Below are 26,870 nucleotides of genomic sequence, written 5' to 3'. Positions count from 1 at the left end.
GGTCTTTCAACATCTGTGGAGAGAACAACAAAGTTAACATTTCAGATATGTGACCTTTCATCAGAATTTTCATCTGTGATATAAGTGTCAGTCTTTTATTAGGTTTATATTGTAAATGATTTATAATTAAGAATATTGGTCTCTAAACATTATTGGTATAGTTGACAAAATCACTAAATCATTGCAAAACCACTTGATTTTTACTTATTAACAACATCTCTTGTATACAATAAATAAATTGTGTATTCACAAGTAAGCAACACATTGAAGTGTGATTTAACTGGTCTATGAATGAAAGAAGGACAGGTGCATTGTTGATGCTATCTCAAATCCAGTCATCATCAAGTATATCTTGCATACGGAACAATTGAAAAATACAATTTGTTTATATGAGAAACCAAACATTAACTTATACCCAATACTAATCTATAATCTGCATCTGATCAAACAGTTAAGGGCTCACAGAGCAGTAAGGGTCAAAGCACACCATTCATAGAATCAATGTAGTCGGCCTTCAGAAGCAGCATAAATGTTTTTTTAAGAGTTGATGTACTTTTTTATATTAGATCTGCAATTAGCATGGCCCTGTTTCTGTTGTATAATCATTATTATTATAGGATGGTTTTGGACTTATGTGTGAAATAAAATTATGATTATAAGCCATACCACCTTTTCTTTTGAGGTATATGCCTCTGTTTTCTTTTGCCCCCGCGCTGCATCTCCCTACTCCAAAGTAGGCTCAACAGGAATCCTTGTCCATTGCAAAGATAGTTTCCACTTATATCTCCTGAACCTAATGCTGTAGGAACAGGTGACCGTGAGCAGTAGTTTGATGATCATCAACCCACAAGGTTTGCTTCATAGCACACAATGCCATACCATGCACAGGTTGTATAAGATAATTCTGTTAACTATGCTGTGTATTAAGGTCTGCTCTTACAGTTTATATTTTACAGTTTAAGTTAAAATCACTCGTATAGCATTTTGGTAATGCAGTGCAGTACAATTGTTGGGGAAATGTAGAAATCTCCCAAGGAAAATTCTCCAATATGGCAATTCCCAATTTAAAGCATTTAGTTAACAGAGGGGCACTTTGTCTCCTTTCTCTTGCTCTAGAGATCCTACACACACAACAGCGTAAGCACTTTGTTTTGGTAATGCACCTAACCTATTTGTTGCTTCCGGATAGACTTCCTATTTTATTTTTTTTCTGCACCAGTCCTTTAACTACAAAGATGACAAATCTTCTCAGCTGTTTCCATCAAACAGTCCAATGAGAAACCTCCTTCCTAAATTTAATTTTATTCAGTCTGCAGAGATTGTAGGAATATATGGTTCTCTTAAATACCCAAGAGGTTGGTTTCATTTCAGCTTTCCTTGCCTTTTCTTTTGTTGATTTGCTCTGTTTATTAAACCTGCTTCAAGTTCCTCCAAATAGATTACAAGTGCCAGAGGCCAGCAATTCGGAAGTCTGAATTTGCCATGGTAACCTGGGTTCAAAACAACTTTCAGGTGAAATGCATTCAAATGCATTGCCTGTTTTTTTCAAGAACTTAAAAAAGGTGCAGGTAACTTATCCGTACAGAAATAGAGAAAATGATATAACTTTCCAATGCCAAATGATTAAATCTAAATTGGTTAGCTTGGTATGCTACGCTATCTGCATGGTCCATAATCTTTAGGGTTCTGATTTGTTGGATCCATTAAATGTTGTATATATTTTGCTGCATTTCTGTTGTATTTATTTTCAAAAAAGCTTTTTGTTTTTATTTTCTGCAGTTCCTGTTCCCTGCACCTCCCTGCTTGGAATTTATTTCTCAGGCATTTGATGTTCTAGAAAAAGTGTGACTGTGACTTGGCTGGTGAATATCATGCCTTACTGTCCCCAATTTTTCTTCCTCATTATGGATGGTGTCTGCCCGTCATTTGGTAGAATCCATTTTGTCATAGCCAAGATTAACAATTACTGTGTGGTGTGACTTGAACCTACCGTTTCATGGCAACCAGACACTGTGCTGTGCAGTTGTTGCCATTTAATTTTTTCACCTTTTTCATTTACCATTCAATCCTGTAACATTTCAAAACGATCATGACAAATATAACAAATCAAGATAGATAAATTTATGATTACATTGAAAAATGATGGATATTAATCAGGACGCCATTTGAAAAAATGTAGATGGCTACATAAACTTATTGCAGCTTGTTATCGTCGTGCACTGGTGCACATATAAACCATATTCAGGAACACTGTGTTAAACTGACTGGATCAATAACGTTTCATATTTATAACATGGAATTCTGGGATGTTTTTCAGTAATTTATTTACTCGTTACACATTTTATCATAAGGGTTTGTTGATGACTGAAACAAATTATTTTGACCAGTAGTTTGGAGATTATATTCCACATATAATTCTGTGGAAATTATATAAAATTTCTGTGAAGCTACAAATTGGTTACCTTATGATTTGAATAACCTAAACAGCATTATTCGGATATCATTGGCTTTATTCTAATTTAGTGTATTTGTTTATAATACAGATTTAATGCATTATTATAATATGATAAATCATGTGGGCGATTCTCCGAGTCTTGGGCCGGAGAATCGCCGCAACCGCGCCCTATGCCTGCATATTCTCCGAGGTGCGGTGACAGCGGGGCATTTGACGCGGCGCCGGCCTGCGGGACCACTGGAATTGGGCGGGGCTGCTGATTCTCCGGCCCGGGTGGGCCGAGCGGACGCGTGGATACGAGAGAGTCCCGCCGGCGCCGTTCAACCCGGCGGCAAGTCTGCGCGAAGGGCCGGGGAGGCAGCCTGTGGGGCGGAGGACAAGCGATCCTGCACTGGGGGGGGGGGGCGCCTCCGATGGGGTCGGGTCCGCAATCGGGGCCCACCGCTCGGCGGGCCGGCCTCTCTCTCTATTTCCCCCCACCCGGTGGCCGGTCCCTGAACACCGACGCCATGTGGAGTCGGGGCTGGCACACAGAAGAAGTCCCCTGCGCATGCGCAGGTTGGCGCGGCACCCATTTGGCACCGGGGAGGGAGGCTGGAGCGGCGCGCTGGCCCCCTGTGGTGACAGAATTGGTCATCCCCGTGCCCGTTCCGCGCCGTCATGAAACGCGACGGCGTTCACAATGATGCGAACACTTCTGCTCCATTTTGGAGAATCGCCCCCCCCCATGTCTTTTATCATGGAAATCTGATCTTGTGCAAAAGTAGTCTGCTGTGCTTCATTTATGTTCTGTAACTCCAGTCTGTGTGATTATCATGAACATTGCATAACATAACAAACCATTTGAGTGTACTGGCGGAGTGTAGTGTGTTTCCTGCATCCTGCAATATACAGATTAACTTTTTAAAAAATGATATTTTCCCCCTTTTGTGAATAAAGAGTTAAATTGACTTTTTGTCAAATGTAATATCTACTACTCAAACTGTTATCAAAAAGATAATGTTCCTGTGAATGATTTAGTGAAACATATTTTGTGATTTGAAACAAGACAAAAATCAACCAACAATGCAACTATCATTGTTTCTTTCACACTTCATAGCAAGCTAAATTACCACCTAAGTAGTATACCTGATGAACGTTTAAAATTCTAGCTGCGAAGTGCCCAATACTTGTGTGTGTGTGTGTGTGTAATAGCTGTACAAAAATGTTGAGTTGCTTACATGGTTCTGTTTCTGTGACCCGATCCCTGGCAAAATGATGACTGGAACACGAGCACTGTTTGTGAAGCTCATGTTGCAAGATTCAGATCATGTTCAATGAAACAGAAAGAGAGCCAAACTAGTCTTTGATCTTGCAATAGTTTCATCACATTATCTCACTAATGAGTTATTAATGTTTTATTGAGGTAATAAAACATTAATGTTTTCTGCATTATAACAGTAACTATGCTTCAAAAGTACTTCATTTCTGTAAAACAGTTTGGACATCCTGAGATCATGAAAGGTGCTATATAACTGTACTCTTCTGAAAAATCTATTTATTGATGGTTCTGCACCCAAATACATATCACTGTACAAACGTTTGGGCTGACTTTCAATCGATGTTATATTCTTGGTATCATAGACTGTATAGGTAGTATTTTTTTGTAATGTATAAATTACCAATTGGCATTGAGTTCAACATTTTTGATCACTGCCTATAGTTTATTGATGAGCAAACCATCATACTGTAATTAGATTTCACAAAATGCCAAGACAAATGAATAGAAATTTAAGATATATTTTGTAGGTCATTGCCAAACCCATTGATTAGCTTAGTCTGAAATACAACAATATGTCAATCATGCCAAATTACTAAGAAGGCTGTTAATTGTTCTTTAAATTTTAATTATTTCTTTACAACTCTAAAGAAGATTAGTTGTTTTTTTTGTGGATTTTCTTTGAAATAAAAGATGAAGGGGGATGGCAATATAGTTCCAAGTGCATTCAGACAATAAAAAAGGATAAAGTAAAGAAAGAGGAATAGGGCAAAGACCACAAACAAAATACGAATTATTGTTTCAGAGTCCAGAATCAAAAGTCTAATGGTACATTCCTTCTGAGAGGTTAGTCAGCTGAAAATGACGTGAGGTGATCCATTCTTCCAGTAATGCTGACTTCCATGATGGGAGAAGCTGTAGAGATGAATGAGTCTTGCAGTAGGCAGTGGCACAGACGTTTAAATGCTCCAGTAGAAAACAGTGGAGATGAGGTCTAGGCAATTAAAACCTGGACTGAGCTCAGTTTCAGGACATTTTGTCCTTGCAAAGGTATCATCTCTGTCAGACAGCGTTCTACCGTAGAAATGTATATGGTTTTTGGGCATTTCCTTGTAATTTTATTTCTACAGTCACGGGAGGTATTAGTACATCTCCAGGGATAATGGGACCCTTGATGTTTTCTGAAGGCTAGAAATACATTTTGTCTGACTTATAGCTAGTCAGGCTTAAGTCAGTGTAAAGTCTTTGCCTTGTTTTAAAGAATGATAAATTAATAAAGTAGCCTGTATGATATCGACATGTATATATGTATATATATATATTCCTTTATGTCTTTTAGGCATGAAACAATGTATACATTTGCCGTGTTCCTGGCACAAATGCCGAGAGCATTTTAATAGTCAGTGCAGACATGATGGGCCGAATGGCCTCCTTCCGCTCTATGGTTCTAACCAAAGAAAATGATTCAAATATTTGCAATTCCTTCACTTCAGTTATAACTTTAAAGATACATCCAAATTCGGAAAGATACAACAATTTACCATATCTGTATTATTCTCCAATATTCAGGGTAAGTATGCAGTACATGTGAAGCAACTGGTGAACTGTGGTCAGGCAGCCAACCTCTAAAGTAAATGACAGATCCGACCAAAGTGGATTCTCTGGATTCCTCAACAACCAACAAGACGCTTGCACATTGTGAGCCAACCAGCCTCACTGAAGCTCTTCCTTTCTCAGGAGGGTTTCCAATCTCCACATTGGAAGATCTCGCCTTGGAATTCTCTCCAAACATTGCTTCCACTCAAACAGTTTCAACGAGGAAACAAGAACCCACCCTCAGGGCTTCAATCTCGCCTTCTGAGATTTCTTTCCTTTAGGTCTCAAGTTTCACTTTCCAAGCACATTTACAGATCTACAGCCTTGCCAAGCAGAACACCAGTTCTGTAAAAAGATATAATTATCCTTATAGCTCACAGCACAGAATCACCAGTCTTCGGCTTCGCTCTTGGATTTTCAGGACTTCTCTTAAGCTTGTTTCGCTTCAGATCTTGATGCTCTCTCTCTTTTTCAGCAGAAGTCCTGAGGCCCACCAGGACTGCAGTTCCTGAACTCCGAACTCCTATTTAAAAAAAAATTTTTTTGAAGTACCCAATTCTATTTTTCCAATTATGGGGCAATTTAGCATGGCCAATCCACCTAACCTGCACATCTTTGGGTTGTGGGGGCGAAACCCACGCAAACACGGGGAGAATGTGCAAACTCCACACGGACAGTGACCCAGAGCCGGGATCGAACCTGGGACCTCGGTACCGTGAGGCTGCAGTGCTAACCCACTGCACCACCGTGCTGCCCTACCGAACTCCTATTTTAAACTCCAGCTAAGTATTTGAGTTTGTTACAGAAGCAATTAGATGATTTAACAGGCAAATTTGCAGGGCTATTCTGGATTGATGAAACAAGTAGCTTTTCTTGTCTAGATTTATTCTGTGATCTTTTAAGATTGTATTGTTTGAGATGTATGATTCAACATGTACACAATGTTTTTTGTATGATTTATATTCATTTGGGAGAGTCACGTGGTGATTTTTTAAATCTTTGCCTCAAATGAGTTTTCAAATAATGAGAAGGCTCCTTTGGAAACACCAATTTACTTACCATGAAATCCGGATGCAAGTTGATTCAGGGACTTGTTGAGCAATTACCAGTAGTTTGTATACTGATTAACTTAATCAGCCTAATTAACTAGCCTAATGCTAGGGAAGGTGAAGCACCTTCTAATGTCATCAATTCCTTTTTAATCCTGGGTGAATGAATTTCCAGTTATGAGCCAATATCCATTTGAAGAATTTGCATATGTTATGACGAGTGGTGTTCCACAGGGATCTGTGCTGGGGCCTCTTCTTTTTTGTAGTGCACATAAATGATTTGGAGGAAAAGGTCGCCAGTCTGATTAGTAAGTTCACGGATGAGACCAACGTTGGTGGAGTGGCAGATAGTGTTGAGGATTGTCAGAAGATACAGCAAGACATAGATAGGTTGGAGACTTGGGCAGGAAAAAGGAAAATGGAGTTTAATCCGAACAAATGTGAGGTAATGCATTTTGGTAGGTCGAACATAGAGGGGAAATATACTGTAAATGGCAAATCTCTTATGAGTATAGAAAGTTAGAGAGACCTGGGCGTGCATGTCCACAGATCTTTGAAGGTGGCAACACAAGTGGATAAGTAGTCAAGAAAGCATATGGAATGCTTGCCTTCATTGGACAGGGCATTGAGCATAAAGACTGGCAAGTCATGCTACAGTTGTATAAAACCTTGGTAAGGCCGCAATTGGAATATTACGCACAATTCTGGTCGCCACATTACCAGAAGGATGTGGAGGCTTTGGAAAGGATGCCGAGGAGGTTTACCAGGATGTTGCCTGGTCTGGAGGGTGTTAGAATAGATTCGGACTGTTTTTATTGGAAAGATGGAGGTTGAAGGGTGACCTGATAGAGGTCGGGCATGGATAGAGTGGATGGGCAGGCACTCTTTCCCAGAGTGGAGGGGTCAGTCACCAGGGGGCATAGGTTTAAGATCTGTGGGGCAAAGTTTAGGGGAAATGTGTGAGGCAGGTTTTTTTACACAGAGGGTGGTGAGTGAGTGCCTGGAACGCGTTGCCTGGGAAGATTGTGGAAGCAGATACATTAACGCCATTCAAAAGGCATCTTGACAAACACATGGATAGGATGGGTATAGAGCGATACGGCACAAGGAAGTGCTGAGTGTTTTGGCAAAGGTTGGTATCATGACTGATACAGGCTTGGAGGGCTGAAGGGCCTGTTCCTGTGCTGTATTGTTCTTTGTTATTTCTTCTTTGTTCTTATAATATCCAGCTCGTAGGAAACCAGGTTTTTATAGCATCATTCCAACATGGGAGAAAGTTAGCAAAGCCTTGAACGTCTAACATCTAAAATAAATGATCACGTGAAATAAGATCATTGGCTGAGCAATGAAAAATGAACAGTATTTTCATCGCCTGGCTCTTATTTTTCTCACTTCAGTATAAAGCAGCACTATAAAAGTCTGGTGAGGGTTATTACCCACTGTCTATTTGGAAAAATAAATATAATTTTGATTATTGAGGATCAGAAATGCTGACAAGCATATTTTAAGTAGAAAGTTTAATTTAAACTTAAAATAGCTTAAGAATACAAATGTATGAGTTTTGAGTAAGTGAGTCATTTGGTGCATTGAAACAATCTGCATTCACCTTAGGGACCTGTTATATGTCCTAGAGATTCAAACAAGGGAAGATGAAATGCCTCCTGACTTCAGAGGTTAGAGTAATCTGTCGTGAAATATGCTTCAGCAGTCACAGTCCTGCTCCTGGTGGTTCAAGTTCAAAGTCTGCAGCGAAAAATTTCCCAAGTTCAATACCAGGTGTCACTCTCACTTAGAAATGCAAGTAAGATGGGCGGTGTTAGAAAACATTTAAAAAGTTATTATTGCTGTAAGGAGCAGTCCTATAATGTTGAGAATAAATCAAATTACTGGAAGATGTGCTCCTTTAATGTTTAGAATAAGTCAAATTTGTACAATAGAACGTTCTTATGTCAAACATAACATAAGAAATAGGAGCAGGAGTAGGCCATTTGGCCCCTCAAGCCTGCTCCCTCATTCAGTAACATCATGGCTGATCTGATTGTCATCTTGAGTCCATATTCCTGCCTACCCTGCATATCTTTGACTTGTAGATCAAAATGGCCAAGTCAGCCTTCGATATATCAATGACTCAGCCTCCACTGAACTCTGAGGCTGTGAATTCCAAAGATTAACTACTCTCTGAGCCTTGAAATTCCTCTTCATCTCCGTTTTAAATGGAAAACTCCTTATTTTGAAACTGTGACATTTAGTTCTAAATACCACCTGGAGGGCAAAGAGCCTCTCAGCATTTACTTCTGTCAAGCACTTCAAGGTCTTATGTTTCAATAAGATCATCTTTCATTCTTCGAAACTCCACTCAGTATGGACCCAACCTGCTCAATCTTTCTTCATAAGACAACTCCTTCATCCCTAGAATCAAACTAGTAAAACTTCTCTGAATGCCTCCAATGCACAAGCATATTATTAATAAAGTAAGGAGACCAGAACAAGTGTAGTACTCCAGTTGTGCTCTCACCACTGCGTGGTACAAGACTGCCCTACTTTTATATTCCAGCCCCCATCTTCTTGCAATAAAGGCCTACATTCCATTTGCCCTTTTTACTTATTGTTGTCAGATGTTGGTTAGAGTTTGGGAAGTCTGAAAATCTCTTGGTAGTGATACGTGGGCTAACTGTGAGTCTTTATTGCCCAGAACCTCTGGGTTCCCCGGGCAACATTTGGGGGTACCCCTATGAAGTGCTGGTAATACCCCAAAGAAGTTCCCATGTAAGGGCTTACCCGGCAATTGCCCAAGTGTGCTAACTTCCTCCTGGACAATTGTGCTCTGCTGGGGACTATCTGGCAGAAGCAATTTCAATCACTAACTTCAGATGGTTCTGCCAGTTTTATCCAGATAGTTAATCTGAAAGAGTTCAAAGGAAAGAAAAACTTCTAACTTCAGATGCACAATTTAAAAAACCCAGACTTAACCCATACACACAACACCGAGGGGACCTACCATACTTCCCTCACTCGGACCTAACTCCTCCCTCCCAGTACGAACCTGTCTGCGTCCCCCTCCAGACTGACTCCCCTCTCAGACTGACCCTGGATGACCACCCCCCCACTCTTTCCTGGACTGATCCCCTCTCTCCCTCGCCGATTGAATTCCCTCTTAGACTTAGCCCCTCTCCAGGAATTACCACCTCCTGCCCGGACTGAGCCCCTTCCCTCCCTTCCTTCCAGACTTATCCCCCACCCACCCCTAGTCTGACCGATCTCCTCCCCATCCACTCTCTCACGCACTCACCCCTTCCCTCCTCCACTCCCGGCTCAGTCTGAACTCTTCCCCCACCCCTCATTTGACTGATTTTCAGCCTTCCCTCCCACCCTTTCCCTGCACTTAGAACATAGAACAGTACAGCACAGAACAGGCCCTTCGGCCCTCGATGTTGTGCCGAGCAATGATCACCCTACTCAAACCCACGTATCCACCCTATACCCGTAACCCAACAACCCTCCCCCCTTAACCTTACTTTTTAGGACACTACGGGCAATTTAGCATGGCCAATCCACCTAACCCGCACATCTTTGGACTTGATAACCTATGCTTTAAATCTCCCTTTACAGCAGCTACTGTCATAAAAGTGGGGGGGGGGGGTGACTTGCCTCTCTGCACCCCAATTACTCCACAACAATGATGCCAGGGGCATGCTTTGCAACCCATCGTGGGTAAGTCAGCAGGAGTGGCAGTCTGACCGAGATTGCACTGTGCGGAAGTTACGGGCCATCAACTCTCAGAACTATTTACAAATATACTGTAAAGGATCCGAGCTAGGAGCTGTCTCCATGTTCACTGGTACACATAGCTCTGTCCAACACTCGAATGACCCTCTGTGTGGGAAATACTGTGTTCAGTCTCACAGTGGCACATTGGTTAGCACTGCTACCTCAGGAACCCGGGTTCAATTCTGGCCTTGCGCGACTGTCTGTGTGGAGGTTGCGCATCCTCCCCGTGTCTGCATGGAGCTCCTCCAGATGCTCCGGTTTCCTTCCACAGTCCAAATATATAGGGCAGCACGGTAGCATAGTGGTTAGCACAGTTACTTCACAGCTCTACGGTCCCAGATTCGATTCCCGGCTTGGATCACAGTATGTGCGGAATCTGCACCTTCTCCCGTGTCTGCATGGGTTTCTTCCGGGTGCTCTGGTTTCCTCCGACAGTCAAAAGATGTGCAGGTTAGGTGGATTGGCTATGCTAAATTGCCCTGTGTCCAAAGAGGTTGGGTGTGGACTTGGGTGGGATGCTCATTCTGAGGGCCGGTGCAGATTTGATGGGCCGAATGGCTTCCTTCAGCACTGTAAATTCTATGATCTATTATATGCAGGTTAGGTAGAGAGGCCATGATAAATTGCCCCTTGATATTCAAAGATGTGCAGGTTAGGTGGATTGGCCATGCGTGGGGTTGCGGGAATAGGGTTGGGGAGTTGGCCTCGCTAGAATGCTCTTTTGGATCGTAGGTGCAGACTCGATGACCTGAATGGCCTCCTTCTGCACTGCAGGGATCCTATGGGGTTAACCCTGTCTGTGCCAGACTCTTATACTATTACTTTCTGTAGCTGCATGCTAATTTTTTGAGCTTCATGTAAAGGGATTCACAGATCCCTCAATGTCTCTCACCAGTTAAATAATATTCTGCTTTTCCATTCTTCCCACTAAAGTGAATAGCCACAAATTTTCCTAATTATACTCCATTTGTCAAATTTTGGACACTCACTTAACCTTTGTATATCTCTTTGCAGTCAGTCCCATTATCCAAGTCATCAGTGTAAAATTGTTAGTAGTTGAGGCCCCAGCACTGATCCCCCTGGCACCCCACTGTTTGCAATTTGCCAAACTGAAAAAGACCCATTTTCCCAAGACATTCCTTTTCCTGTTAGCTAGCCAATCCTCTAATCATGCTAACATGTTACCCCCAACATCAGTAGCTTTTATCTTGTGTAGTAATCTTTTATGTCACACTTTATTGAACACCTTTTGGAATTCCAAATAGCTACATCTGCTGATTCCACATTGTCCAACCTGCTTCTTACTTCCTCAAAGATTTCAAATAAATTTGGCAAACATGATTTCATTTTCATAAAATCATGTTGACTCTGCTCGTGTGTATTATGATTTTCTAAATGTTCTCTACTATTTCATTAATAATAGATTTCAGCCTTTTCCCAATGACACATTCGGCTAAGTTGCCTCTCGTTTCCTGCTTTTCATCTCACTCTTTTCTTGAATAGAAGTGTTATATTATGGTTTTCTAATCCACTGGAACCTTTCCAGAATCTACAGAATTTTGGAAGATTCCAACCAATGTGTCCACTATCTCTGCAGCCACTTTTGTTCAGAGGCTAAAGTGCAGGAGGAGTTAGCCATTTCATGCCCAAACGTGGAAATGCTTGATACACAGAGGGGATTCAAGAAGCAAAGAGTCAGAGCTTTGTTTAGAAGTTAAACCTATGTTCAATATAACTTCACAGTTAAGTTTATACATGATAGCTCAGTGGTTAGGACTGCTGCCTCATAGCGGCAGGGACTCGGGTTCGATTCTGGCCTTAGAACATAGAACATACAGTGCAGAAGGAGGCCATTCGGCCCATCAAGTCTGCACCCACCCACTTAAGCCATCACTTCAACCCTGTCCCCGGAACCCAATAACCCCGCCTAACCTTTTTTTTATGGTCACTAAGGGCAATTTATCATGGCCAATCTACCTAACCTGCACGTCTTTGGACTGTGGGAGGAAACCCACGCAGGCGGAGAGAAGGTGCAGACTCTGCATAGACAGTGACCCAGCAGGGAATCGAACATGGGACCCTGGCGCTGTGAATCCACAGTTCTATCCACTTGTGCTGCCTTGGGTGACTGTGTCGGGTTTACACGTTCTCCCAGTGTCTGCGTGGGTTTCCTCCCGGTGCTCCGGTTTCCTCCCACAGTCCAAAGATGTGTAGCTTAGGTGAATTAGCCATGCCACATTGCCTCTAGTGTTAAAAGGTTAGGTGGGGTTACAGGTCGGGGAAGTGGATGTAGTGCTCTTTCAGAGGGTTGGTGCATACTTGATGGGCCAAATGGCCTCCTGCACTGACTGGATTCTATGATGATCGGAATGATTTCAGAAACAAAATACCGGAAGAATTATGGATACGATTATCCTGTAATGATATGCAAGAATGTTCCTGTAGGGATTGGCAATGGAGTTGGAGAATAGACTTTTCCAATGTTTTCCAGCAGCATTGCATAATACAGTAAATTGTTTATATAATTATCATTGGAAGCATTTCGAATAGGTTTAATTTACAAAAGCAAAAAACTCTGCCAGTACTAGAAATCCAAAATAAAAACCGAAAATGATGGAAATAATCAACAGGTCTGATGGCATCTGTAAAGAGAGAAAATAAAGTTATTTTTTTTCAGATTAGTGACCTTAATCGACCAGGAATGATTAACCTTTTTCTCTCCTTGGATGCTGCCTAACCTGTTGAATATTTCCCGCACACCTCTGCATATAATGGGCAGTATTTTCCAACCCTTCCCGCTGGCAGGATATTTCAGACGGGCGAATGGTGCAAAATGTCGTTGAGATCGGCGAGACCGAAAGATCCCGCTGCCGGCCAAAGTTGAACCACCTCTGCTGCCGGAAAACACACCGTGCGGGGTGGGGGTGGGGTGCTGATATCTCAGTGCAATGCCTGCAAAATTATTTTGATACTGCATCTTGGAATGCAATTCAGAGTTTCATTTATATTTTTGACAAAATTGATTTTCCAATTTATTATTTAACTTGTTTTTTTTTTGTCTTTAATGCTTGCCCTCACAGGAAGTTGAGGTTTGTATTCGTTTTTCAATTTGCACGTGTTACAATAACTTATTCACGGGAAAGTTAAAACATTACTAATCCACGAACGGATAAAATATATTGCTTTCTTGTACTTTTACAGGATGACTATTTCAGGAGTTGGAACGCAGGCAGACACTTGGACCAAGGTACCAGAACACAAATCTCTTCACGATTATGATTAATATAATTTATTAAATTTGAGTTTTGAATCAAAAAGAATGTTCATAAAATAAGTTTAAAAAGTTGTAAAGTAAAAAGTACTCAGTGGCTGAAACATCAACTAAGAATATAATTAATTTATAATTGTACTTACAAAATCTCACCTGCCTAGTCTTTGTTAGGAAAGGGTTAATTTTCCCTTGTACTGAAGTTGGAATTGGGGTTTTAATTGTTTAATGCAAGGGATCGAGAACCACAAGTCGGGCATGTGCCAGGAGGGTTATGGAGTGATCCGTCGTGGCATTCCCGATCTTGGGAGAAGAGCCAAACGGCCATGACTGGCTTTTAGGTTGAGAATGCTGTCGGCGATTGCCATCAGCTATAGCATTTTGCCTTGCTCCATCCGATGGGCACCCAGATTTTTCATTAGGTGATTAGCTTTCCTAACATCACACCTGGCGCCCCATTGTTCCGCTGACCAACATGAGGAGGTGGGGCTGGTACGTCCGACGGTGGGACCGTTGGAGTTCGGGGCCTATGAAGGACACGGAAAGCGGTCGAGTAAAGTTTATGTTAGGAGTGTGAGCCAGTTCTTTGGCTTCCACATGTACTTCAATGCCTATACCATCACAGGGAGGAGGAATTATGTGGTAGTTTCATTTACAGGGATTGTAGCAATTTGTTTGTTCTTCAAACTGAGATCCAAGAAGAAGGCACCAGAAGCAATCTCAGGAAAGAAATGACGTGCCGGTCTCCTCTGGGGCAGGGCAAGTGGAATTAAGGACCAGCATGTGAAATCTGTGTGAATGTTTAAAACCGTAGCAACTGTGTCGCTATAATGGTGTATTATAAGTTCTCAGTCTTCACATATAAAACTCATGGGACTACATGTGCTGTTTTAAAAAAAAAAGAATGCTGTGTGCATGCATGCCCCCTCAGGCGATTCTGGCAGGCCCGGTGCCTGGCGTGGAAGGCTGCCACCTCCTGATGTCAGCACGCTGTCCCAGGACCAAATTTCTTTTAAAAAACTACAGTGTCTTCCCACCAAAAGTGTCGGCAGAGAGCAGGTCACATGCCTGGCACGTGCACTGACGTTTTGTGATCCATAATTTGGCCACAAAATCATGGAGAAGAGATTCCTCCATTTTGTAGCTGCCAGCAAGCAAGTAACAGGAGTGGGTGAAGAACTGACGCTGGATCAGTTTGTACTAAGGAGCAGAGAGCCAGGGTCACAAATAGGCCAGGATCTCACAACTGAATCTGCTGGAGAGAGCTTCTCAAGACAGTATACAGCAGGACAAAGTAATGTTGGGGTGAGCTCCAGGGCTCTGAAGATCAACCCATTAAGAAGAAGTTGTAATCAGGAACAAAGCAGTCTAAAGATGATTTCTTGAGGTATGGCTTTCTTAATTGTGACAATGCAAATTAGGATGCAAAGCCCATGTGTGGTATATGCAGGGAAGTACTGGCAAATTAAAGATTAAAATCCTTAAATTTGCAAAGGCTAAACATGGCGGGTTCAAGAACAAACCTCTTGATTTTTTCGAAGGCTGCAGCGAGAACTTAAATCAGCAGCTGAAGTCCTTAGCAGAAATGTAACATTGAATGACAAAACAAGTGAGATTGTGAAGACCAAGCTGGCTGACCTGTCTTATTAAAGGTAAGCAAAAATGGTGTGTCACGAAGTTCAGGTGACGTGGGTTGCGAAGAGTGGCCAGCGTCGGTCGTGAAGGTGGGCCGGCCTGGGTCCTGAAAGTCGGCCAGTTGGTAAAGTGAGTCCCGGGAAAAGAAGTTTGGAAAACAGTGACATAGACAATAAGACCTTTTGGAAGAATGTCTACTCTGCAAAATGCATCAATGAAAAGAGACAATGGATTTTCATAACTAGCCGAAAACAGATGCTGGAGAGCAGGGAGGTTCACATGATCAAGTGGGTTAACAGCAGTTACCAGTTATCTGACTGATGATAAGAGGGGTTAGCTCAGATAAATTATAAAGACAGGCATCTTTTCCTGTAAGGAAGAGATAAGTGTGTAAACAAAATCTTTTAAGACGAGGGAGTAGGGCTCATTTATTGCAGGAAAAAAAAAAACATTTGTGTTCTGGTATTTGTAATTTACGCCAAAATAAAAGATTTTTTTAAGAGGAGGACTTTGGTAGGAAAGAGTTCATGTTCCCTCATACTTATGTTGGAATTGAGGTTTTAATTGTTTAATAGACTTCTAAATATGGAGGGGATACAGGATGCATCGTGGTGTGGGAGAAGTGATTGCTGACCACCGAGTCGAAGAAGTCGAGAGTTATCATGAGTTATTATAAAGTTACCATTGGAGCTTAACAGTGTTTTGCCTTTCATTCACCATAATATTTCTGCAGTTACTAATTTGCCCAACTACATCCTCACCTTTAATGTCCTAGACCCATAACAACTATTACTCTCTGACACTTGGCCATTCACCCGGTATGCTCTCACCTCAGCCCCCTTTAGTCCATGGATTGCAGACTTGAACTGTTATAGCAGACAACCAGTTTAGCCATTCATCACATCTGACTGGATAACATGAAGCATTTTTGGATCTAATCTTTGGAATTCAAAGATAGTTCTCAGCTTCTTCTCCTCGACTACAAACTGTCTCCTTGAATTCCTCCCTTCTGCCTCTTCAATCCTCACGGGCCAGGCCACCGTGCCCCCGCCCCCCCGGGGCCAGATCCCCCTGCACCCCCCCAAGGACTCCGCAGACCGCCCGCAGAGCCAGGTCCCGCCGGTACGGACCTGGTGTATTTTACGCCAGTGGGACCCGCTGAAAACTGGTGGCCACTCAGCCCATCGTGGGCCGGAGAATCGCCGGGGGGCGCTGGCAATGGCCCCTGACCGGCACGGCCGATTCCCGCCCCACCGGAGAATCCAGCAGCCGTCGGCAGGCCGAGATTCACGCCGCCCCCTGGAAATTCTCCGGCCCAGTGGGGGGTCGGAGAATCCCGCCCATGTCTTCAACTACTATGGTTCCTGCGTGCGGTGATATGCATCACTGTAACAAGGCATAAATGTAGATACACTACACATAGCTAGACACTAGAGGGAGCACCAGAGACATCATGACACACAGACATTCAACCAATAGGTCAGTAAGATAGGACAAGACCAATGGGCAGTGAAGACACACACACAGGTGACACTACCACAGGAGGGCATTGCGCACACCCATATAAAAGGACACAGCACACACAATCTTCCTCTTTCCAGTGGAGACACTTAGTGAGTACAGACAGGGTTGATTGAGACACATCACACCCACCATGTGGATTGTAGCAGACTGGTTAGTTAGTCTGAGTAGCTATAGGAGGATTAACCGGAGAGTCGAATCCAAGTAGGAGAATTGTTAATAGTTTAATAAATGTGTTGAAGCTATCTCCAAGTCTGAACCTTCCTTTGCCAGAGTGTACAACAAGGACGCAGCTTATGCTACGTCAAGAGCAAAACAAAACACTGTGCTCTGGAAATCTCTCCCTAAACCCTTTTTCATGTGTTTCCTCATTCAAAATACTCATTAAAAATTATCCTTTTCACAAAATTTTTTGATCATTTGCCCGAATGTCTCCTTCTGTAGCTCAGTGTTCAAATTTTCATTGTTAACATTCCATAAATTGCCGTGAGACATTTTACTAAATTAAATACTTATATAAATACAAGTCATTTTTGTAGCTGGATGTAACATTGATTTTTAAAAAAATACTAATAATTGATCTTGGTGAAAACACTGCAGATAGCAGATGCATTTGATTGTAATGTGTAAACTGGATGCTGCTATTATTCATATATAGCACCGACAAGTGTAAAATAATTTGTAAAAATTGATTCGTGGTTACACCATTATGGTTCAGATCAATATTCTCCTACACAGAAGCTGGTATTTATCTTTCTGAATCCTGTGTCATTGGTGCAGGTAATTGTCAAGGGTGCAGCATGTTATAAAAAATTTTAATTTCAGCATGAGGACCGGCGCAATTCTCATTAAACGTGCTACAGTGTAACTCCAAAGCTCAGTGGGCAATTTCAATAGCTTTTCCTTATGAAAATCACATTGCAAAACACTACATTAAAAATATATTGTTTTGTTCTTTAAAGACATCTACATATATTGTGAACTATATGTCAATACTTATGTCAGCAGTCTGCTAGAAAACAGTGCCCATTTTTAAAATAATTTATTTTGATTATGTTTATTTACATACCTTAACAGTGGAAACTATAGTTTATTAAATAAATTCAAGTTTGTGTGCATGCTTGTTTTCTAGTTTTAACAACTAACCAGAGCTTAGACATTGAGAACTTGCATTGATGGTGCAGCTGCTAGTTTCGAAGCCTAACACTCTCGCAATGGTATGCACTGTGCCTCCAAACACTTTGACGTGGTCTGCACATCACCACATACTGAGAAAGGTACTAATACAACATTGTCAATGTCTACCAGAAGTATTATAGAATCATAGAATTTACAGTGCAGAAGGAGGACATTCAGCCCCTGAAGTCTCCCTTACAAAGAGCATCCTACTCAAGCCCACGTACCTACCCTTCCCCGTAACCCTGTAACCCCCACTTAACCTTTTTTGGACACGAAGGGCAATTTAGCATGGCCAATCCACCTAACCCGAACATCTTTGGACTGTGGGAGGAAACCGGAGTATCCGGAGGAAATCCAGGCAGACACGGGGAGAATATGCAGACTCCGCACAGACAGTGACGCAGCCGGGAATCGAACCTGGGACCCTGGAGTTGTGAAGCAACTGTGCTAACCAGCATGCTACCCTATGTGACCTGGTGTTACCACAACATCACTCAACCAGACAGTTGGCGATCAGTTTCCAAATTTGGACCACACAGGAACATTCAATGAATGTGCTTGTCACTCATCATTCACTAAAGAACAAGTACTCAGCTGCCAAGGACTAGTGTCACTTAAAGGGCCAGGCAGCCAACTTGCAGTTAAGAGAATTTTGAGTAATGTCTTATATTGCAAAGTCTTTGGAAGTAATCTGGATTGTTTCTGGAGGTATAGTGGTGAGCTTCTGGATTTTCCATGAGTGTTCCTGCATCCACATGGGGAAGGCAGAGGATTTGGTGATCTATCCTCATATGGGCTCCAGTTGCAATGCTTGGGTGCCTGCAGCATGACAGGGAAATGGAGCAAAGAGAATGGAGAGGGTAAGCTCTGCAAAATGCACTCTGCCAAATTGGAGCCAGCTTCTTCCATGCTTCCTGATGGCAACAAGGTTGTCTGGCACCCAGTCAATTCACCCAATGTCTCTGTGCATTTAGATCAGTGCTCTGCTGTGTGCTGCCCCATCAAAATCTTCTTCGTCTGAGTCTCCTGTAGTAGAACGTGTCTGCAACCACTTGTGAGCTGGTACATGAACCATCTTTTTTTCCTGGTGTGGTTGTTGCCCACTCATTTCCTGTTGCTCACCACATATAGATTTCAACTTTATACTAACCTTTTAGATATGTGAGGTGACATTATCGGAGCTGGTGGCTGTGAGTGTCAAATCAAGTGATGCAGGAGTTTCTTCACTAATCCTGTGCTGGGCTGCTGTGGATGAGCCCCTGACAGTTCTTGGGGATCTGGATGTAGAAAAATAGAAGAGGAAGGTTGGTGGTGGTGTGTAGGTGCGTTGTCAAGCAAGAGGTTCATAGTCACACCATCTGCAGCCTACTCATCATGCTAGATGGCAGGCTGAAAATGAGATGGGAGTTGAGAAGTTGGCATAAGGAAAGAACATATTGTCATTTTCAATGTTCTCAGTGGTGTTGGAGTCCACGGGCTTCTTTGCTGACCCTATGATGTGGAGACCACCTTCTCCAAAGAACTCAGAGAGCAGACGTCTCTTGCCAACTCCACTCTGCTCATTTCTATTGGATGCCACCTTGACCTGCACAAGAGAAGGGAGAATTTTAGGGGTCTGTTGTACTGTGTTAAGGTGATGTGCCTGCCACTGCTGAACAGCTGGAGATATATAGAAGCAGTGATAGTTGAGTGTGAAGCTGGCATCATTGCAATGTACGTGAGAGTGCAGTGGAGTATCTGGATTTTCGACGTGATTTATTTTAGTGCAAGGAACTGCTGTTGGGTGATTGCTAAGGGTGTGGTGCATTGAGTAGTATAAGAGACTGGTGGAGTTGGCGATAGGAAATGTCATGTACAGATGCATTTACTGATCCTGACCACTTGTATGAGGTCATGAGACTTCATGTGGCACTCTTTCCAGATCCTCAGGCCTAGATAATGGGAGCTGACCTCCCTAACCACCTGCTCTCAATTCCTTCTGCGGGTTGTCCGCAAGGGCATCTCCAGGAGCGTAGCCATGCCATCTGTCCTCCTGCCCATGTCAACCTCCAAAGTGTCCAGCACCCACCCATAACCATGCCCTGGAGTTCAATTTTGCTTGTTTACAATTGCAGCAATAATATTCGGCAACATCCTTCTGTAAAACAGTGGAGTTTGTGTTTAAGAGGGGAGACTGCCTTTAAGAACTGAAGGCTACTATATGCTATTAACATATGCTGCCTGGCTCCTTGTTGAGCACAGAGGCAACCAGAGGTGCATAAATGCTGGGCCCAAAGGTACAATCGGGTTCCCCGTGTCTGCGTGGGTTTCACCCCCACAACCCAAAGATGTGCAGGTTAGATGGATTGGCCACGCTAAATTGCCCCTCAATTGGAAAAATAATAATTGGGTACTCTACATTTATTTAAAAAAATGATAGAGTCAAGTAAAAAAAAAAATGAATTCAGCACCAAATTTCATGCTGCCAACGAGTGAGAGCAGGCCTTGAATTGGAACTCTCACACCAAGAAAATTATATGGACCAATTTTTAGCACCATTGTTGTATATCTGACATTCTCTGCATTCAAACAAAATATATAGGCTACATATATGCATAACAATGATGCCTTGTATTATAATCTTGTTGAAACATCATTTGCGTAGTGATATAGCCTTTTGGCAATGTCGTCCCTTTTGCTTCATTTCAAATGTCTCCTTGTAAATAGAAGGAAAATGTTGCTCTTGGATAGATGATAGTAACATTGATTTATGCCAGGCACTTTGAGTATCAGCAAATTCAGTCAACTGTGAGTAATTAATTCCTCAATGTAGTCTTTGTAGGGTCCAGTCATAAATATTGCGGAACAAAGTTGGTGTTGGATAGCTTCATACCTCCAATCATTTTTTCTTATTGCTGGAGTTCCCAAGAAAAATAAATCAAAATTTCTGAAGGAGGTTTTGGAGACATTTGGAAAAAATAATCAATTTCTGTGAATGAATTGTTTCATTGCTAATGTGTAGTGGTTAGCATTGCTGCCTCATGGTGCTGAGGTCCCAGGTTCGATCCCGGCTCTGGGTCACTGTCCGCGTGGAGTTTGCACATTTTCCCCGTGTTTGCGTGGGTTTCGCCCCCACAGCCCAAATGATGTGCAGGTTTGGTGGATTGGCCATGCTAAATTGCCTCTTAATTTGAAAAATGAATTGGGTACACTAAATTTATTAAACAAAAAAAATATTTTAAAAGGAATCTCCAGAACTGGCAGATTTTATTTGCAAATGTTTTGTTGAAACAGGATAAAGCGGATGAAATTAAAACAATTTATTTGGAGACTATCTCACCATGATCAATTATAATATAAGCACCTCTCTGCTTGAACTGGATGTATGTACAAAAGAACTTGCTGATGAGAGAAAATTATAATTTAATTTATAAAATTATCATTTTTAATGTTTGTGAAAGTGTTTAGAGTGATGATTGTACAAGTTTTGGATAATATAGCCGTACTTCTGTGAATTTTCACCCACTGAACGTTAATTTCTCCTTTTACGATTTTGGCCATACAGGTGATAAGAAAGAGTCTGGTGTCATCATATTAGGAAACATTTATGAAATAACAAAGAATAATACTTGAAAAGTTGGAGAAGAGGCTGAATTTTATATGCCCCCGGCAGGCCTGTTTTCCATGAGGGGATGGCACATAAAATGGGGTGAGTGCCCATCCTATCACCTTTCCGTGGATCCCTGAGCGCACCCCTATATTATGGGATGTGAGAGAGTTCTAAAATCAGCAGACCACCCACTATTTAATTGGAAAATTAAGGATCTATTAGGCTTGTTATCAAGCCAGCTGACCCTGATAATATATTGCCCACATCATAAAAAGTTTGGCATGGCCAGAGGAAGGTGGAGTGTCACCCTTTAGGGGCTGCCCTTTGCTAATCGTGCTCACTCCAAACCTACCCTAACCCTCCTGGCGCAAGGCCATGGACTTAGGTGCTCAGTGGATACATGCGCCTTGATCTTTTGCTGCAATCTCAGCAGTGGTCACTGATGGCTTCCTGGCACTGCTAGGACTGATGGAGCTGCCAACCAATCCAATTAGCCAGCAGTTCCAGAAGGCGGGTCCTCTTCCACAGTGAGGGGTGGAAGTCCACTCGGCCCTCATTAGTCTGCCCCACTGCTTTTTGGCTCCGGGGCAGGTTGGCATGCATCATGTCGGTACCGCTCCCTTATTTAGCCTAGTAACTTTACTGGCTTAATGCAGGTCTTGCCTTCTGATTCAGGCTAGGATGCAAGGTAACACATGGTTCTCCCTCTCTGTCACTTCTGTGGAGTTCTGTTCCTATATAGAAGCAAACGCATGGCAAGTCTTCAGTTTTCAATCTCTGCATGCCTTGGTGCTGAAAACTCGTACTTTTTAACCCTTTCTGATACACTGCCTCTGCTCATGATCAGTGGTCTTCCTGGACTTTGGTTTGGGCAGTGCTAATCAGTTCATGATTGGTTTCTTAAGGGTGGCAGTCATCTATTAATATGTCACTTGCTGTTATCCCCTGACTGGTTCTCTAAAGTCTCAATTACCTGCAGACCAGTCTCTCTTATTATCGTGTACCTTTGTTCTTTCATTAAGTTTAATGAGATAATGATAACGAGGCACCTTATGATAGTCTCCTTGTCCACGTTTTTGAGATAACGTGTATGGTGTCAGGTGCTAATGATTAACTCTGCAACTCGACATTCCTGAATGTCTAGGTAATTGATGTATAGGTAACAATATTGCACACCCTGTAAAATTCTCATGAAGACAAACACTTATCAATGTTTCGCCTGAAAAAACTATTTCACTGGTATGGAATTATGACTTGACTGTCGGTACTTGGCATGGGTTAATTAAACATAACAAAAGAGTACAAAGTAGCACATTAAATAGCGTTAAAACTAATACATAAATTTTAAAAATGCTTCATGAAATCTACAGATGGTATGTGTAAAATCAATGTATAAAGACAATCGGTGTGTAAAGATGAGATAGCAAGATACGCTTCCAAAATACAGCAGAATACATTCAATAGATACCTGTTTATAAATAATAAGAGCACAATAAGTATAGAACTATAAAACTGATTACAGAACTTAGTTAAGCTTACGGTACCAAAGAAATGCATTGGTCTGTTATATAATTTTATTGAAAGTGACTGCTTCTTTTCAAGGCATCATACGTTAATACTATATTAATGTTTCAACTAGTATAGGATACAACTGAGGGCTTGAAACTCCACAGCTGTATTCTCACATAATAGCCCCTCTGAGTCCCAGGTATTGAAGCTGATAATTTTAATTGCTAAGTGGGGGTGGAGGGGCGAGTTTACCAGCTACAGAAATGGGTCCATTCAACCTTGACTGACTTCACAGCAATAGCCCTGCAATTAAACCTTATAAGTTAGCTTTGCATGTAGGCTCAGGCCATATGCTATATTTCATTTGTCAAGTAAGGATGCAATTACATCTCCACAGTCACATGGGAAATGTGTCCGGCATTGATTGCAATTAAGTACAATATTATATTAGGTTAATTGATACTTCAATTACTTGACTAATACACATAACTAGACTACAAACTAATTGTTAATCCCACAATTTGACCTATCACTGATCAAGTTTTCCATTTTAAAAAAAGTTGCTTGGAAATGTATATATTAGGAAAAACTGTAAAAATGTTATGTTGTGAAATTTCTTTTGCAATAGCCAGAATGATTATAATGGCACATGTTTACCCTAGTATCAGCGAGAGCATTAATTCAGCTGATCGCTTTGAAACTCCCAAATGGTGCAATTCCTGTCATACATTTTTTTCCTGCTTCTAAATTCTTTTTATATTTCATTTTTATCTGTCCTTTTTGAGATATATCAAAATTCCATTCCTAAAATGCATAAAAGTATAATCAGGAAATTAATTAATTCTTATTGGGAAGGGACACCATTTTTGACCAAACATACAGGAGTCCTTAGAGACAATTGTATGAAGTGGTTCTCCTAGCATGGACCTCCCCTGCCGTGAGTACAAATTGAGAGCTTGGGAGTATATTCCACATGGTTTTATGCATGTTTATTTAATAATCATCTTCCTAATTCCTGTGTGCATGAGCAACACATAATTACTTTAAATAGCTAAAAAAGAAGTCTTGGGAAACATGCCCATGAATTCGAGGTACGATTATGTGGAAGGTAAGACTCAACGCGAAGAGGGAAATTTTGTCAAACCCACCTCTATGATGTCAATGCCGCTCTTCATTTACTATAGGTTTATTTGGAGAAAAAGGCCGCTCTAACAGCTTGATCTGAAAGTTAGATATTTTCATGCAAAAGAAACTTGCCTCTCTCATACCTAATTTAAAATGTAAGAGATTGAGCTTTCAATTCAAACTTGGTGGTGATCCCAGTAGTTAAATCTTTCCCAATTGCACTAATGAGGCAGAGATTTTGTGATGCTATGCACTTTTCTTTCCTTGCAGTTGCTGATTAGGTGCACTGTACTTTGGGACTGATAGTCACATGACTGCAACACCAAAATGGGGGCTTTCACAATATAGATAGTTATTGGAAGCAAAGAGGAGGCATACATTGTGTGATTTGACACATAAAATTGAGAGCAACCAAGTGCAGCATAAAATTTAAAAAGGAGAGAGAACAGTCTAAATCAAAGGTACGTGATTGAAACAAAACTTCAAGATGAACCAAAAGTAATGCAAGCATTTTGGAAAGAAAACAACTAAACAATGGAAAATATCTACACAGGAGATAATTTGGAATCAATCTAGATGCACATACACAGACATAACGAGATGTATCAATGAGTGAAAAAAATTCAGTTGAGATTTTGAAAAGAAGTAGATGAGTAATCTCGGGATTATAATGCAAAGAAAATCAGATGAGTATAGAAAAATAGATTCGTAACAATTTCCCTCTCACATCATGAACTTTTGGCATGAGGTGACAAAAGGTACAGTTCAGCACTGAGTCTAAAATGTGGGGCTGGATTCTCCGATTCTGGGGCTATGTCCCCACGCCGGCATGGGAACAGCCAGGAAAACTGGTGCAAAACAGCCACCGATTTGATTTGATTTATTATTGTCACATGTATTAGTATACAGTGAAAAGTATTGTTTCTTGCATGCTGTACAAACAATGCATACCGTACATAGGGAAGGAAGGAGAGACTGCAGAATATAATGTTACAGTTATAGCAAGGTGTGGAGAAAAGATCAACTTAATACGAGGCAGGTCCATTCAAAAGTCTGATGGCAGTAGGGAAGAAGCTGTTCTTGAGTCGGTTGGTACGTGACCTCAAACTTTGATATCTTTTTCCTGACCGAAGAAGGTGGAAGAGAGTACGTCCGGGTACGTGGGGTCCTTAATTATGCTGGTTTCATTTCTGAGGCAGCCAGAATTATAGATAGAGTCAATGGATGGGAGGCTGGTTTGCGTGATGGAGTGGGCTACATTCACAATCTTTTGTAGTTTCCTGCGGTCTTGGGCAGAGCAGGTTCCATACCAAGCTGTGATACAATCAGAAAGAATGCTTTCTATGATGCATCTGTAGAAGTTGGTGAGGGTCGTAGCTGACATGCCAAATTTCCTTAGTCTTTTTGAGAAAGTAGAGTCGTTGTGGTGGGCTTTCTTAACTATAGTGTCGGCCTGGGGGACCATAGATAGGCTGTTGGTGATCTGTACACCTAAAAACTTGAAGCTCTCGACCTTTTCTACTTCGTTCCCATTGATGTAGACAGGGGCATGTTCTCCACTATGCTTCCTGAAGTCGATGATAATCTCCATTGTTCTGTTGACATTGAGGGAGAGATTATTGTCATTGCACCAGTTCACAAGATTATCTATCTCATTCCAATACTCTGTCTCGTCATTGTTTGAAATCCCACCCACCACGGTGGTGTCATCAGCAAATTTGAAAATTGAGTTGGAGGGAAATTTGGCCACACAGTCATAGGAGTATAATGAGTATAGTAGGTGGCTGAGGACACAGCCTTGTGGGGCACCGGTGTTGAGGAAGATCGTGGAGGAGGTGTTGTTGCCTATCTTTACTGATTGTGGCCTGTGGGTTCAGGATCCAGTCGCAGAGGGAAAAGCCGAGGCCAAGGCCACTGAGTTTGGAGATGAGTTTCGTAGGAATGATGGTGTTGGAAGCTGAGCTGTAGTCGATAAATAGGAGTCTGACATAGGTGTCTTTGTTATCTAGGTGTTCCAGGGTAGAGTGCAGGGCCATGGAGATGGTGTCTGCTGTGGACCTGTTGCAGCGGTAGGCAAATTGTAGTGGATCAAGGCAATCTGGGAGGCTGGAGTTGATTCTTGCCATGACTAATCTTTCTAAGCACTTCATGATGATGGATGTCAGAGCCACTGGACGATAGTCATTAAGGCACGCTGCTTGACTTTTTTTTGGTACAGGGATGATGGTCATCTTCTTGAAGCAGATAGGGACCTCAGATTGTTGTAAAGAGAATTTGAAGATGTCTGCGAATACCCCCGCCAGCTGATCCGCGTACGACCTGAGTGCTCGTCCGGGTACCCCATCCGGGCCAGTGGCTTTCCGTGGGTTGACCTTTGAGAAGGCTGCTCTGACGTCTGCAGTGGTGATCTCAAATACAAGTTCATCCACGGCTTTTGGGGTGGAGGGCTCGCTCTCGCTGATCTCTTGCTCAAAACGGGCATAGAATGCGTTGAGCTCATCAGGGAGGGGTGCGTTGAAGCCGACGATTTTACATGCCTTCATCTTGTAGCCTGTTATGTCTTGCAGACCTCGCCATAGACGGCGGGGATCCGTGTGGCTAGCCTGGGACTCGAGCTTGGTCTGGTACTGTTTTTTGGCATCTTTGATGGATTTCTTTAGATCATATCTGGCTTTCTTGTAGAGGTCAGGGTCGCCTGTCTTGAACGCCTCAGACCTAGACTTCAGCAAGCAGTGGGTATCCCAGTTCATCCAGGGTTTCCGGTTGGGAAACACGCAAATTTGCTTCTTTGGCACACAGTCTTCGACACACTTACGAATGAAGTCAGTTACTGTAGTGGCGCACTCGTTCAGGCTGGTTGCAGAGTTTTTAAATACTGACCAGTCCACTGACTCTCAGCAATCCCATAGGAGATCATC

General features: G+C 42.1%; 1 protein-coding gene across 4 annotated transcripts in view; it reads left to right on the top strand.

Moving 5' to 3' along the window:
• Window positions 1-26,870, top strand: part of spock3 (SPARC (osteonectin), cwcv and kazal like domains proteoglycan 3) — a 765,994-nt gene that overhangs the window by 201,456 nt on the left and 537,668 nt on the right. For 2 of the 4 annotated variants that reach the window (XM_038792122.1, XM_038792124.1), the window contains exons 3-4: window positions 13,207-13,215; window positions 13,328-13,373. In XM_038792122.1, the coding sequence (XP_038648050.1) occupies window positions 13,207-13,215; window positions 13,328-13,373 (55 nt within the window). The remainder of the gene's footprint in view (window positions 1-13,206; window positions 13,216-13,327; window positions 13,374-26,870) is intronic. The other 2 variants (XM_038792123.1, XM_038792125.1) reach the window with 1 other exon arrangement.

Source organism: Scyliorhinus canicula, chromosome 3 (assembly GCF_902713615.1).
Source record: "Scyliorhinus canicula chromosome 3, sScyCan1.1, whole genome shotgun sequence".
NCBI classification, from domain to species: domain Eukaryota; kingdom Metazoa; phylum Chordata; class Chondrichthyes; order Carcharhiniformes; family Scyliorhinidae; genus Scyliorhinus; species Scyliorhinus canicula.
This window is presented reverse-complemented; position numbering and strand designations above follow the sequence as displayed.